The sequence below is a fragment of the Lonchura striata genome, chromosome 3 (assembly GCF_050655825.1).
Source record: "Lonchura striata isolate lonStrDom1 chromosome 3, ASM5065582v1, whole genome shotgun sequence".
Lineage (NCBI taxonomy): Eukaryota > Metazoa > Chordata > Aves > Passeriformes > Estrildidae > Lonchura > Lonchura striata.
This window is the reverse complement of record NC_140705.1, coordinates 103977261-103990972: the sequence shown is the minus strand read 5'-3', so window position 1 is coordinate 103990972 and position 13712 is coordinate 103977261. Positions and strand designations below refer to the sequence as shown.

Below are 13712 nucleotides of genomic sequence, written 5' to 3'. Positions count from 1 at the left end.
AGCTGTCCTGTATTTCCATTTAGGATTTCTGAAAGTTGCAGAAATATCTGTTCTTTTCCCATCCCACTCAAAATCCTCAATGCCAAATTAGAAACAAGCCCCTGGTTATAGAGTTTTGTAAATAAAGTTAGTAGATCAGATGACCACATAAACTAGTTTAAAGACATAAGACTGTTCACAAATAAGACCCAAAGTTTTCTAGATGATAATATAGCATCTAAGAATTAAATGCAAACAACTTATAAACAAAAGCTCCAAAACTGTTTCTTCCTTGACTATGTCCTAAATTAAATTAGCACTACTGAAACACTAAAAGTAGTTTTGAGAAATGCTATATTTTTTATCTGCCCTCCTCAGTCTGATGATTGAAAGCCTGTAGTAGAGAATTTCTCAACACTGAGAAATGTCTAGCTAATCAGTAGTGGCCCCTATACTAAGAAAACATAGTTTGGATGGAAGGAAGAGGGGGGGAAACTATTATGTAATCATTTTATCCCAGAAGAGAATATTGTATTTTTTGAAATTTGGAAGCAATAACCTCTAATATTGTACATTATCACAGATCCCCTTGATCAGCCTCCATATAGGCACTGTACTTGAGCATCTGGCTTTCAACATGGAAATAATGCAAATGGAATAACTTACTTTGTTCTTTTCTGAATGTTCTTGAACACATTGCATTTCTTCAGCAAGCTTATTTCTTTCTTCTTGTAGTTTGGCAATCTTCTGTTCAGTATCACTTAGCTTGACTTGCAGCTCAGTTCGACTTTCAGCTAGTTCATTTACCTGAAATAAAATTTTCCAGAATTATTCTTAATACATGTACAATGACCACCAAAGAATGTGCTTATACATAACAAGCAGTTTTTAAGATGGATTATTTTATTCCTAGTTGGTCAAGTTTTAAGTAAGAGTCACAACAGGATAATGACGTTTTCACATGGCAAGTGCACTATTGTTATTTCACTTTCTTTGGAGCTTCCAAAGTATTTATTCTTGATATGAAAACTCAGTCACCCAATACCAATTTGTTCTTCCTCCTTTTCTTCTACAGGAAAGAGGAAACTATCCTGCATTATTTGAATGCTTAAACTTCTATGTCTACTTTCAAGCTACCTTTTCATTCATCCTATGCAAAACAATGCCCTGCTTTCTAGCTCTGAAACTTCAATGAAAATTTATGATTGTATGGAAAACGTAATTTTAAAAATAGGATGTTTCCTGCAAAAGTCTGAGGTTAAAATTATTTTAGGATTTCACAAACTAAGGAAGTGGTAAACCCAGAGGACACTTTATCCTTGCTCCTACAAAGGGAACTTTACCCCAATGGAAATGATATTACCTTTTTACATAGAGTGTTCTTTTCACAAAGTGTAGATTCCAGTTCCTTCTCAAGGTCCTTATAGGACATTTTTAGAACATTCAGGATATCCAGAGAGGTTTCACCATCAGAAAAATATTGCTTCTTCAGCTTCAACTCAGCAATCAAGTTTTGCAACCTCTCTTTTTCCTGGTGCCAGCATTCAAGTTTATGCTGCATGTGAGTCAGCTGCAAAGATAGTGCTTCTGTTTCTTTCACCTGCTTTTCAAAAGCACCATTTTCCTGCACTTTTTCATTGAGTTCTTGTTTACAATCCATCAATTCTTGAACAAGTACTTCCCTTGCTTGATCCAATTTGATGTTTTCATTTTTCATTTCCTGACATTCCTGTAACAGCATTATTTTATCCTGCTCAAGACAAGCCACCTGACCAATCAGGACTTGCTCTTTTGCTCTAGCATCTGCTTCCTCCTTGCGTGAAAACTCTAATTTCTCATTCATATCTTTGAGCTCAGATCTCAGCAATGCCACAGTATTTTCAAACTCATCTTTGATTTGTAGCTTTTCTTCCTCCTTTTCTTCCAACTGTTTTGCTGTAGCCAAATTTGAAGACTCCAGTTCAAGGAATCTTTCTTTCATTTCTTTTAAATCTTTAGCCAAACACTCTTTTTGTGAGGTGAGGACATCAATTTGTAAGTTAGAACATTTCAGCTTTTCAGTCATCTCTTCCAGCTCTGTTGCTAATGTTTCTGCCTCTGCTTTGGCAGTCTCCAATTCAATAACTGTATCTTCTAGATTTTTCTCTGACATCTCCAATTCCCTTTCAAGCCTCTCTATTTTATCCTGAAGAGAGTCAGCTTTCCGTTCATTGTCTCTCAGCTTCTCAGCAATGTGACGTTTTTTCTTCTCATCAGACTCAATTTTTACTTTCAGCTTCTCAATTCCACATCGCAATTGGTCTACTTCTTTCTGTGCTGCGCTGAGTCTTGCAGCAAGTTCTCCTTTTTCCATTAACAAGCCTTCCAAAGATTTGGAAAGCTTTGAATTTTCCATTTCTGATGAACCTAATTTATGCTGCATCATTCCCAACTCGCTTGCAATCAGCTCTTTTTCTTTCTTTGAATCTGCTGCTTCATTCTGGAATTTTTCTCTTTCTATGGTGAAAGATACAGCATCATTTTCTAAACTTTGCAGCTTCTGAAGAAGACTGTCTTTTTCATTGGATAATTGATTTGCATCAGATTTTACAGCCTCAAGTAGATTTGCTTGTGTCGCCACTTCATCCTCTAACCTTCTAATGAATTCAGTAGAATCCATTTTAGTTAACTCTAGTTCTTTTAATTTCTCCTGTAGCTTTTGATACTTCTGATCCAGCTCTTTTTTGCTTTCAGACAAAATTCTCAGTTCTTGGCCAATATGGTTTCTCTCAGCTGTGACCGAAACAAGTTGCCCTTGAAAGCGAGAAATAGTTTTTAGATTAACTTCCTTCTCCCTTTCCAATTGCTGACATTTTGCCTGAAGCATTTCAATGTCACATTCTATGAACAAGGCATGGTTGTCAATATTAACTTGCTCAGATTTTGGATACCCTTCATTTTCAGCTGCAAGAAATTTTTCCTGACCAGCTCTCTTGGTCATTTCTACATCAAACATGTCTGCTGCATTCAGTGATCTAACTTTACAGATCTCCAGCTCAGACTTCAGGTTCTCGAGTTCTTTTTCTGGTGAGACTACATGAAGAGATAATTCCTGCTTATTGACAGATCTGTGTTTTTCATTTATGCCACAGTTTTCTTCCTTAACAGGTACAGTAGCTTCCTCCAGTCCTGCAAAAGCTGCGTTATTTGAAATAATTTGTGCCTCCTGGAAGTTCATCTCTAAGTTTGATTGCTCAACTCTTATTTTCAAATCTACATGGTTATGTTCTTCTTCTATCTCATAGATCAGATTCAAATCTTTAGCAGTCTGTTGTTTTGCCTCTTCCTGAAGCATTTCAGTGGTTATTTGATTTTCACAGAAATAGCCAGTACTCAAAACCCTACTATTGGAAAATGACAATACACTGGCATGGTCTGAAGGACTGGTTATTTTTCCTGATGTATTTCTACACTCATGTTCTCCAGAAATTTTCTCAGTGTAATCTTGCATTAATCTTGCTTCTGCAGTCTCAGTTTCATTTTCACGCACAGAGGCATCTCCTGCAGCTATTTTCTCAGTGGGAATTATTTTATTGTCTTTCAGAGCTGAGTTTTCAACAGGCACTCTTAATTTATAAGGAGTATTGTTTCCTTGTTCTATGTTCTACAAGGAATAAGAATCAATCCATTAAAAAAAAGAGGGGGAAGAGTACATATAAGAAAAAACAAGGTAAGTTTAAAAACTTTTCTTAAATTAGTAAAGCTCCTGCTCTTATGCAAAATAAATAGATATTCCTCCCTACTTCACAGTCTCCTTTCTTACAGAAACGTTTGACACTTATTTATACACACATTTTTGGCTAAAAATGTTTTAAAGGTATTGAGGGAGACATTTCAGATAAATTTGCTGAAAGACTATGTTCAAAGTTACCACATCCCTCGGCATTTTGGGAAAATACAGAGGGATATACAAATTTTTCCTGTTTTGGGAAAATAGGTGTCTACATGACAAAGTGTATTATTATTAACATTACTAAATGGACAAAGATCACTGCTCAAGTATGGATTATTTTTCTTCTTTCTTCCACTGCTTCTGTGGGGCACAATTTTTAATAGAATTTTTGCAGTAAAATCTATCTGGGTGACCACAAATCAAAGGATTTACATAAAACTCATTTGCATGACAGCAATTACTCACATTTTCAATATCTGTGCACAGCAGTGAATGAGAACTTAAATCAAGGACCTGTAGTTGGAGTCTTGCTGCTTCCAGCTCCAAAGAGAGATTCTGAGTTTGTTTTCTTTCTGCTGCCAATTTGCACTCCATCTCCATAGTCACATTATTCAGCTTCTGCTGCCATTCTTCCTTTTCAGATAGATTTTGCTGTTTGAGATGATCTATTTCTTTCCTTTCAGAAAGTATAACTTCTTTCAGCTCTTGTATTTCCTCATTTTTCATGTTCTCTTGAACATGAAACTGATCTTCAAGCACTTTGATGGCCTTCTCATATGTCTGACAGAGCATCTGAAGCTCTTCAATTCTATTTTCAAGGTTAGATTTTCTTGGAGTAATACTCCTGAGCTTTCTAATAGAATCCAAATTGTGATCATTGTGACACTTTTCAGCCAAAACTTCTGTTGTATCCTCTGAAATTACTTCTACAGAACTGTCTGTCTGATTAATTTCCTCTGTCCATTTGCAAGAAGCACTGTTATGAGAATCAACCACCCCACTTACTTCTAATAAATAGGGATTTACAGAAAGTTCTGAGGAAGAATCCATGGCCTTAGTTTCATCTAATTTAGGCAGCGTGTCATCTTGACTGGATGACAGTGACACTTGCACAGAATCCACATGAGCACTGCTTAGACTTGCTGACAATGAGGAATTTTCTGCTTTTAGTATTTCAATACAGGACTGCAGCTCACATATCTTTGAGCTCATACTACAGTGCTGTTCGTATAATTTTAGGTGTTCATCCTGAAAAGTCAAAAGCTTCTCTCTTACTTCTGCAAAGTGTACCTTAACTTCTTTGCTGGACAATTTTAAATCTTCATAGTCAGAAGAATTGCATTCTTTAAGCCCAAAGGACACTTCCTTATTATAAGAACACATTCTCAGATCACTGTCATCACTTTGATCCATAAGTTCATCAGGAAGAACAGCTTTCTCAGGTTTTAAATTGTTATCTGCATTCATTATGTCATCTGTCTCCTGTTCCTCTTTATTAATATCTGTGATACCATTGATTTTAGCATCTTTGAATCCAGAGGCTAATGCAGTGTTTTCATTCTGCAACCTCTCACACATTTCCTCAAGCTCACTCAGCTGGTTTATTGTTACCCGCAAAGAGGATGCCAGCAACGCTGATGAAGGACTTTCATCTATTCCTCTTTTTCCACAATCCTGGGAAATGTCACCGTAATTATACTCCAGTGAGTGACCATCTTCCTCTAATATTGTAAGTGAAGAATCTGCAGTTTTCAGTTCTTTAACAGACAGTAGTTCTTGCTGCAGCCTCTCTTTCTCTCTCACACTTTTCTCAAGTTCTACTTCCATACCTTTTAAAGCCATCTCCAGCTGCATCAGTTCTAACCTGCAGTTCTTTAGAGAGAGCTCACTATCCTCAAAATCCATTTGAAGAAGCTCAAATTTAACCTTGTATTTATTCAGCTCAATGTCCTTTTCTTCTAGGGACTTTCTCAACTGCTCTGAACAGTGTCTTTGTTCACAATTAACATTGCACATTAGAGGTTCATTTTTTATTGGTAGTTCCTTCCCTAGTTGCTCCTTTTCTTGAAATACAAAGCCACATTTCTCTTGCATTGTATTTTGTGCTGTCCTGACATTTAGCCTTTCCTGGCTTAAACAGTCAAGCTCCATAGAAGACACATGTTGGATGTTAGAAAATTCTGACTGCAGCTGCTGAATTTCATGAACCAAATCCTTTTTTATTTCTTCTGAGGCTATTAGATTATGTATGATATCTTTGTTCTCACTAAGTACCTGCTTCTCTTGTTCTAATTTTGCTTTTTTTTCATCTAATTCAGTTGTCTGCTCTCTCAGAATGTTCATAATTTTTCCATTTTCTTCTTCTACTGATTTATACTTTACCTGCAAAACTTCAAGCTCTTTTTTGATTTCTTCTGTTCTTGATTCAATACGCTGTCTTTCCTCCTCATGTTTTCCAGACATTTCAGAAATTATTTTTTCTCTTTCCTTTAAACTATCATAAATATTTTTATTTGCCTCCAGTAAAGTTATTTGTTCCTGCTTTAAAGCACTGCTTAAATCCCTAAGGGCTCTATTTTCTTCAGTAAGTTCACTATTTTTTTTACTATATGAGCAAATCATTGAAGACATGTCCTTCTTCTCTGAATCCCATGTTTCAGACATGAGCTGCAGCTGTCTTAGTGAATCCTCAAGCAATTTATTACTGATCTTTAGATTCTGAAACTCAATTTGTTGGTTTTCTAATCTTTCAGTCAAAGTTTGCAGTTGCATGTCCTTCTCCTCAAGAATAGCTGAAGTTCTTTCAACTAATTCTTGACGTGCTGAAATATCTGCTTGCAAATTACTGATGTGCTGCTCAGTTTCTGTCATGAAGCTTTTGTACATCTGTTCTACTGCAAATAACCTTTGTTCTGTTTCACTCTTTATTTGCAGTAAGTCTTCATACTGCTGCTGCTGATTTGAATTCAGCTGCTTTTGAGCCACTAAAGAACTCTCAAGAAATGAGATCTGCTCTTTTAAATTGGCCAGATCCTTAGTTTTTCCCATTTCTAGAACAGCTCCTGCACATGCATGATCCAACACTCCAGTGCTGGAGTTAGCTGCTGAAAATTGCATATTCTCTAAAGAAGTCTTATCCTGTCTGCTTTGTAGATTAACTTCTCCATCTTCTGTCATTTCTGAAGTATCTTTTGCTTTTACAAGACAACAGATTTTTTCATATTCACCAAGCAGGTTTTGATAGCACTGCTCTCTTTGCAGTCCTTGACTTGCTGCCAATTGTAACTTTTCTTCCACTTCAGCAACTTGGTTGGTGAGCTGGAATACTTTACAGGACATATTTTCTATCTCTTTGCAGTACTTTTTATCAGAACATTCTGCTTTCTGCTTAAGTTCATCAAAAGCTTTTTTTTGTTCTTTTAATTCTGCACTTTTACATTCCAGCATATCTTTAAGTTCTCTAATCTCTGTGGATTTCCTGTCACTTTCAGTTTGCATCATTCTAAGTTTCTCACTATGCTCATGATCTTTGCTTTGCTGACTTTGAAGGGAACTCTTCAAGTCATTAATATGAGCTAGCATACCTTCCTTTTCAGACTTAAGTTTATTTATAAGATCTTCAGTTTCATTTTTCCATTGAGAAAAAACAGTAGCCTCTTTTTGCAATTCTTCACATTCTTTCTGCTTTAATCCAAGAAGTCTCTGCAAAGCTTCTGATTCTCCCTCCATCTTACTTATTTTACTGTCTTGTTCTTTAATATGATTATCTTTTTCCTTGAGGAGACCTTGGGTATACTCTCGTTGCTTTTCCATGTCATCTAAGGCTATTTTCAGGTTCTCCAGTGAAAGTGAGCTCTCTTGCCTTTTAAATTTCTCTTCCAGTAACTTCAGCTCCACTTCCAGAACAGCATTCTTATCTGTGGAAGAAAATACCATCAAATCTTTGTCAGTCAACACTGGCAAGTCTACTGATAACTTTCTAGATGGGGTGATACTATTCACTTCTACTATTTTAAATTCTCATTCTACTGCAAAGCATCACTCTTAAGTTATATCACTGGATGAAGGATGTTTATATTACTTTAGGTTATCATACAATCAGCTTTCCAAAAAGGAACTGCAAAACAGAAGCTTTCTATTTAAAAGAGATTCTATGAAAACAAATTTCCCGAGAAATTCAGTACACTTTGATTATTTTCAAAACAGCATATCTTCAGGAACTGTACATGTTCACAGACAAAAAACTCATTTTCATTGACAACAAACTCAATGTTCTCAAAAAACACTAATCATGTCCCCCAGCAGAAACTTTTAATTTAATTCACAATGAAGCTTATAGCATTGCAGGAAATATCCAGAAAGAGTTCTGTAAATTTAAAATCATAACTCACTTTTCATCTCTTCTGCAAAATTTTGGCTTTGCTTTAGAGATTGCTTGATCACATTTAGTTCTTCTTCAAGCTGGTGGATCTCTTTTGATTTCTTTTCAAGTTGACAATTGAGAAGATTTTCTTCCTGCTTCAATTCCTAAACCAAAACCAAACGAGGCCATATTTCATGCAAATTGATAAGGAGATCAATGGATTCAGTTCATTTAAATCAAAGTAAAGACATTCCATTAGATCCTGTTAAGACTTTGGGAATCTATGCCTGGATTCCTAAGCACTGCTTGGAAACAGAAGCTGCAATTTTTTATTCTTAGAGAATTGGCAGCATCTGAGAGGTGCTGCCAGTTGATGCAGCCAGTGCGCTCCCTGTTAGCATAGAACAGCTCCACATGACTCCACAGAGATGGGACAGGATGGATTCTACAAAATCTGAGCTGATTAAATCAGGCTACTTTCCCAAAGCAGCTCGGTAAACAAAACTCTACAACAGCATCAAAATTAACATGAAATGTGTAGATCAGATTTCACCTGTCATCTCATGTAGAGACAAGTTTTCTTCCCACTGAACATCAACAACGTGCCAACACTGGTCAATTTATATTTAGAAATGCTTACACTTTCAGATGGTTGTTTTGCAATTAACAGCAATTTCTTTCAAATAAACTGATTTTAAAAAAACTCCAAACAAGCAAACAAAACACACTAGGACCACCACCAAAAAATACTATGCAACTACATTGCACCCAGGAAACCAAATAAACGTTCTTTTAAAGAGACCCATTCTTGTTCTCCTAATTCCTGAGCTCTGGACAACAGATGCCACAGAACTGGCATGGCCCAAATGGAAACAGACTGTCAATTATTCATCCATTTACTACTACCAGATGGGCATAGGATTCACAAAAGCCAAGCTCAAGAAATGGAAAGGTCTGAATGGAAAAAATTAAAAGCTTGCTGGCATGGCAGGGTTGTTTTTGCAACAACATAAATAAATTACCCTCAGAACATGATTAAAACTGTCACTGTTGCTAACAGTTGCCTTCCCTTCTACTCACAGCCTTCCCTACCCACACTTTAAATAAAAAAAAATCGAGTCACATATAAATTTAATGAATAAGCTTTCTAGCAATCTTAATAAATTTTCAAGAAGTCCAAGCACCTAAACCCCTTGCATTCAAAGCTGCCAGCAAAGATGCAATACAAGCACATAAATTAAACTAAGCCATTCATTAGAAAACCTAGGGTGATCTATGGAAAGAAAAATGAACAAGTTTAAGGAATTAAAATGGCTGAAAGGTCCAATTATTTTGATCTGGTGCAAACACTCCCAACATTCAAAGAATCATACATTGGGTTGGAAGGGACCTTAAAGATCATCTATTCCAACCTCCCTGCCATGGGCAGGGACCTCCCTTGCCAGATTGGGTACAGAATTTTTTCCAAGTGTCTAATACAAACCTACCCTCTGTCAGTTTGAAATCATTTCCCCTCGTCACTACATGCCCTTGTAAATAGTCTCTCTCCATCTTTTATATGTTCCCTTCAGGGACTGGAAGATCACAGTCATGTCACCCCAAAGCCTTTTCTTCTCCAGACTAAACAAACCCAATTCTCTCAGCCTTTCCTTATAGGAGAGGTGCTCTATTCCTCTGATCATCCCCTTGGTGGCCTCCTCTGGATTTGCTCAACAAGTCAGTGTATGAGAGAGAGCCAATCAGCTGGGCCAAAACCATACAAAGTGTTGTTCCAACAACAGTCACATTCCAATTGCTGGGAATGTTCTCAGACATTGCAATCTACCAGCAAGAACATACATCAATTTTCACAATATACTAAACCCATATAGAGGTTTGTGATGATCTGAACAAAACCCACTATTTTACTTTAGACCTTTGCAGAGAATTTTTAAGGTCATTTTTTTGGCATAGACTACGCCAGGTTATTTCATATCTGATGACAACTGGTAACCAGAAAACACAGTGTCTAACAAAACCAAACTGCAACATGGATACATAGGTATCCAGCTAGTGTTCCTACTTACTGCTGATTCTCCAAATAGAGGATAAAATTTGCATTGAGAGGTCTCTAGTGGCAAAACTGGAAAAATTACAAGTGTAGTTGTTCTGGTTGCCACCAAAGCAAAACAATGTAACTGAGAAGATAGGAGACTTCGAAGTGAAAAGGATTCTGCATGTGTGAGTGAGGTAGCTTACAGAAACTCATCTGAATTTATCTTCATTTAGGAGATAGTCCAATAAATACACAGTGCTGGAAAAACTATCTTAGAATAAGAGATTTTTTTTTTTTTTAAAAAAGAGCAAAATTTGCACAAAATCACTGAGTTTAACAGTAATAAAGCAGCAGTCAATGATTTTAGAATTTACTTTCAAAATCAAACAAGCATTTCATTATTCGATTTTTATTTCAGAATCAAAAGCAAGAATGTCTTGAAATGCAGGGTTTTTTTTTTTAATTAAGTCCAATATGAACTAGAACCATATCATCAGCATTTCAGCAATGAATCCTAACCACTCAGCTAACTCCAGAAACTGCACTGAGTTCCATGATGTTAGGGAAGGTCTCATTTTTTGTTACAACTCGGATGAGTTAAGGTAGTCTACAAAGGTGTTCAAAGATTGCTTATGGGGAAAAACACCATCGCGAGCAAATGCTCCAGAGTATTAAATGTTTACAAATTGCTGATTTATGGTATTAATTCTGCCAAATACTCATCAGCATTGCTCACCTGAAAGCTTCTTGTCAGGTCAGCATCCTTAGCCTGGGCTGCTGATAGAGTCTGCTCTGCTCTGCACAGCTTGTGGGTGAGATCACTGGTGTCGTGTTCCAAGCGTTGTTTTGCTGCCATTACCTGGAAAACCAACACTGTAATCACAGGCATGACTTCTTTCTTTAAACTCCCATCTTGAACTCAACATTCTGTTACAAAATGAAACTACACTATTTTATCCCACCATGAACCCAAGGGTTGCTTTGCTGTTTTTTAGAGAAAAGTTGCCTATTGCCTTTCCACTCCTTTGCTTCCAAACAAAAAGATGGGATGTTTCTAAAATACATATATTCCTGGACTGTCTGAAATAATATTAATTCATCCAACTTGCAGCTACATCACCAAAATGATATCTGTAGAATAGAAATGAGAATGGAATACAATTGCCTTTTTGCTAAGCTATGGGAATCAAAGTTAGGATCATAACTGCAATTACTACTCTGTTGACACAGATTTTATAAAAATTGAACAGGTTTTAACTCTTTCAGAAGAGTCCTAAAACATCCCAGATTAAAAAGGATGGAAATTACACTACTGGGTAAAAAAAAGTTCTATTCTGAGGTCATCAAGTAATAAAATACCTTTCTTTGAGAAGGAAGTAAAAGGCAGTTATTGTCCTCTCAATTAAATCAATTTTTCAGTAAGCATATAAAAAGAATATGCATATAATAAAGAAGCCTCCAGTAAAAACTTTTGACTGAATGTAGACCCACAGCTATATTTCTAAAATAAAACAAGCCCGCAAGAAATCTGTTGGCAGTTTTAGAAATGATGTTTCCGTTTAGGCTGCCTACAAATGGGTCTTCTTGAGATAACTTTGCAGAACTTGTGGCCCTTTTTAGAAAATCGGTTATCCGTGTGGATGAGAAGTGCTTGTTGGGTTTTAGGAGGCTTTTAAACATTCCTCTTTTCTGGTCACCCACTCCTGAGGCTTGTGCTGCTTCCTAAACTACTGAAAGCTGGGAGTTTGTGACAACTAATGTGTTTATTAATAGATAGCTACTGCCAAAGCTGTTGAAAAACTCCTTCATACTTATCTTCCTCCTTACACAAGCCATGACACTCATCTGATTTTATGTAGAATCAATTCAGGGAGTTAAACTGATAGCAAACACTGTATACACATATGCTAATTTAAATGTAATATTTTCTTTGCTTTTTTATCTCCTCTATCAGCTCTCTCCAGGATCACATGAGTGCATGGCTAGGATATATGAAAATGGGACTGTTTTTCCAAATGGCAACAACCTGTTGTCAGTAGGTCTATCTAACTACCCCTTTGCATGTTTGTTTGTTTTTTTTTACATACAGTGTCTAGTGATCAACCTTAGCTGCTCCTTTCTCAGATTTATTGTACCTGCACTGCCTGCATTTACATCTCCTTCCCTGTGAGAAGTGGACTAGCTAGACAAAAGTGGACAAACTCTTAAACATTAATACAAGATGCCACATTAATTTTTTTTTTTTTTTTGCTTTATGTGTAATTAAGACAGTGCTGTTGAGACAACTAAATACCACTCTAGTAGTGGACTTTAATGCTAAAAGAAACCTACTTTGTCAAATTCTGCCTGCAAAGCATTGAAGTCATTTTTGGCTTGCTGTAGCTCCTGGTTCAGTTTGCTCCTTATCTGGTTGCACTGCTGATCCAGTGTTTGCAAGGCACGCTGCTGACAAGAGAGTTCCTAGAAAACAGTGGCAGAAAAACAAAGAAATAAACACATGACCATAACAAGTCTTTATTTTGGTTACTGCAGAAATAACAACTGATTTTTATCAACAGGTACTGCCTGATCAGGGACACTTGCCTTACACAGCAAACAGTTTAAATTCAGCTTTAACTCAAAAGGCATATGCCACATAGGCAAGAATGAAATTAACCTAATTTATGTCATCTGCTTAAAAACCTAATTACTGTAAGATTCCTGTTACAGAAAGGGAAAAAAATGAATCCTAAGATAATGAAAGCAATGGTGTTAAAATCTTTCATACTAAAGGTACATTTCATGTCTACTTGCACCATAAGGTAATTCTTACAAGTTCATCTCTGCTATTACTTACTTACCATATTATAAGTTTGGTTTTTCTTTGCGCTGTTGCACAGATTTTGTTGCAAGATGATGTAACACAGAGCCTTTAAATAGGACTTGACAGACTAATATTATAAACAAATGAACATTAAACAAACATTTTAAGAACCTGCAACAGCTCACAGATCTTAACCATTGCAGAAAAAATAGTTCTTCTCAATTAATGGCCTTGCTGAACAATTTAGAATGGCAGTATGTGGGCTAACACATTAATCTTACGAAGGGCTTCATTTAGCTAACTAAAAAAAAGTTAGAACCAGGACAAAAGGTTCATAGACCTTCAACTCATCTCTTGATTAATATAATGATACTACAACTATTCAAATGCAAAGTTCAGTTGTTCCAATTTACCACTTCTAGACTAGGTTCAGCATCAATTTGAGACCCTGAGGTAGCATCAAGACTAACAGACTTTGTAAAATCACTTTTTCACTCAAGAGTGCTCATAGCAGCACTATTTATTGGCTACCCCACCAGAATTCCTCTGCCAATTATTTTATCTGTCTGTACATACCTTATGGAAAAGGTTTCGGGTTAAACATTTGACACAACAAGCAGTCTTCCTCAGGGCAATGCCCTTATATTCAATCCCTAAAGCAAGCCTAAAATGCCCATCTGGAATAGCACTATCACTTCTGTATTTGTGTCTTACATTTCCTAACACTTTATTAAGCTTAAAAAGAAAAATACAAAGAGTTTAGCCCTAATCCAAATCAGTATTAATGTTGTTAATACTAAATATAACTTCATTACAGAAA

General features: G+C 36.3%; 1 protein-coding gene across 5 annotated transcripts in view; it reads right to left on the bottom strand.

Moving 5' to 3' along the window:
* CENPF (centromere protein F) overlaps positions 1-13712 on the bottom strand; it is a 34550-nt gene that overhangs the window by 8763 nt on the left and 12075 nt on the right. For all 5 annotated transcript variants that reach the window (XM_085576067.1, XM_085576066.1, XM_031504520.3 and 2 more), the window contains exons 9-14: positions 12421-12549; positions 10826-10948; positions 8083-8218; positions 4157-7608; positions 1343-3622; positions 646-786 (exon numbers count right to left, since the gene is read on the bottom strand). In XM_085576067.1, coding sequence (XP_085432193.1) covers positions 646-786; positions 1343-3622; positions 4157-7608; positions 8083-8218; positions 10826-10948; positions 12421-12549 — 6261 coding nt within the window. The remainder of the gene's footprint in view (positions 1-645; positions 787-1342; positions 3623-4156; positions 7609-8082; positions 8219-10825; positions 10949-12420; positions 12550-13712) is intronic.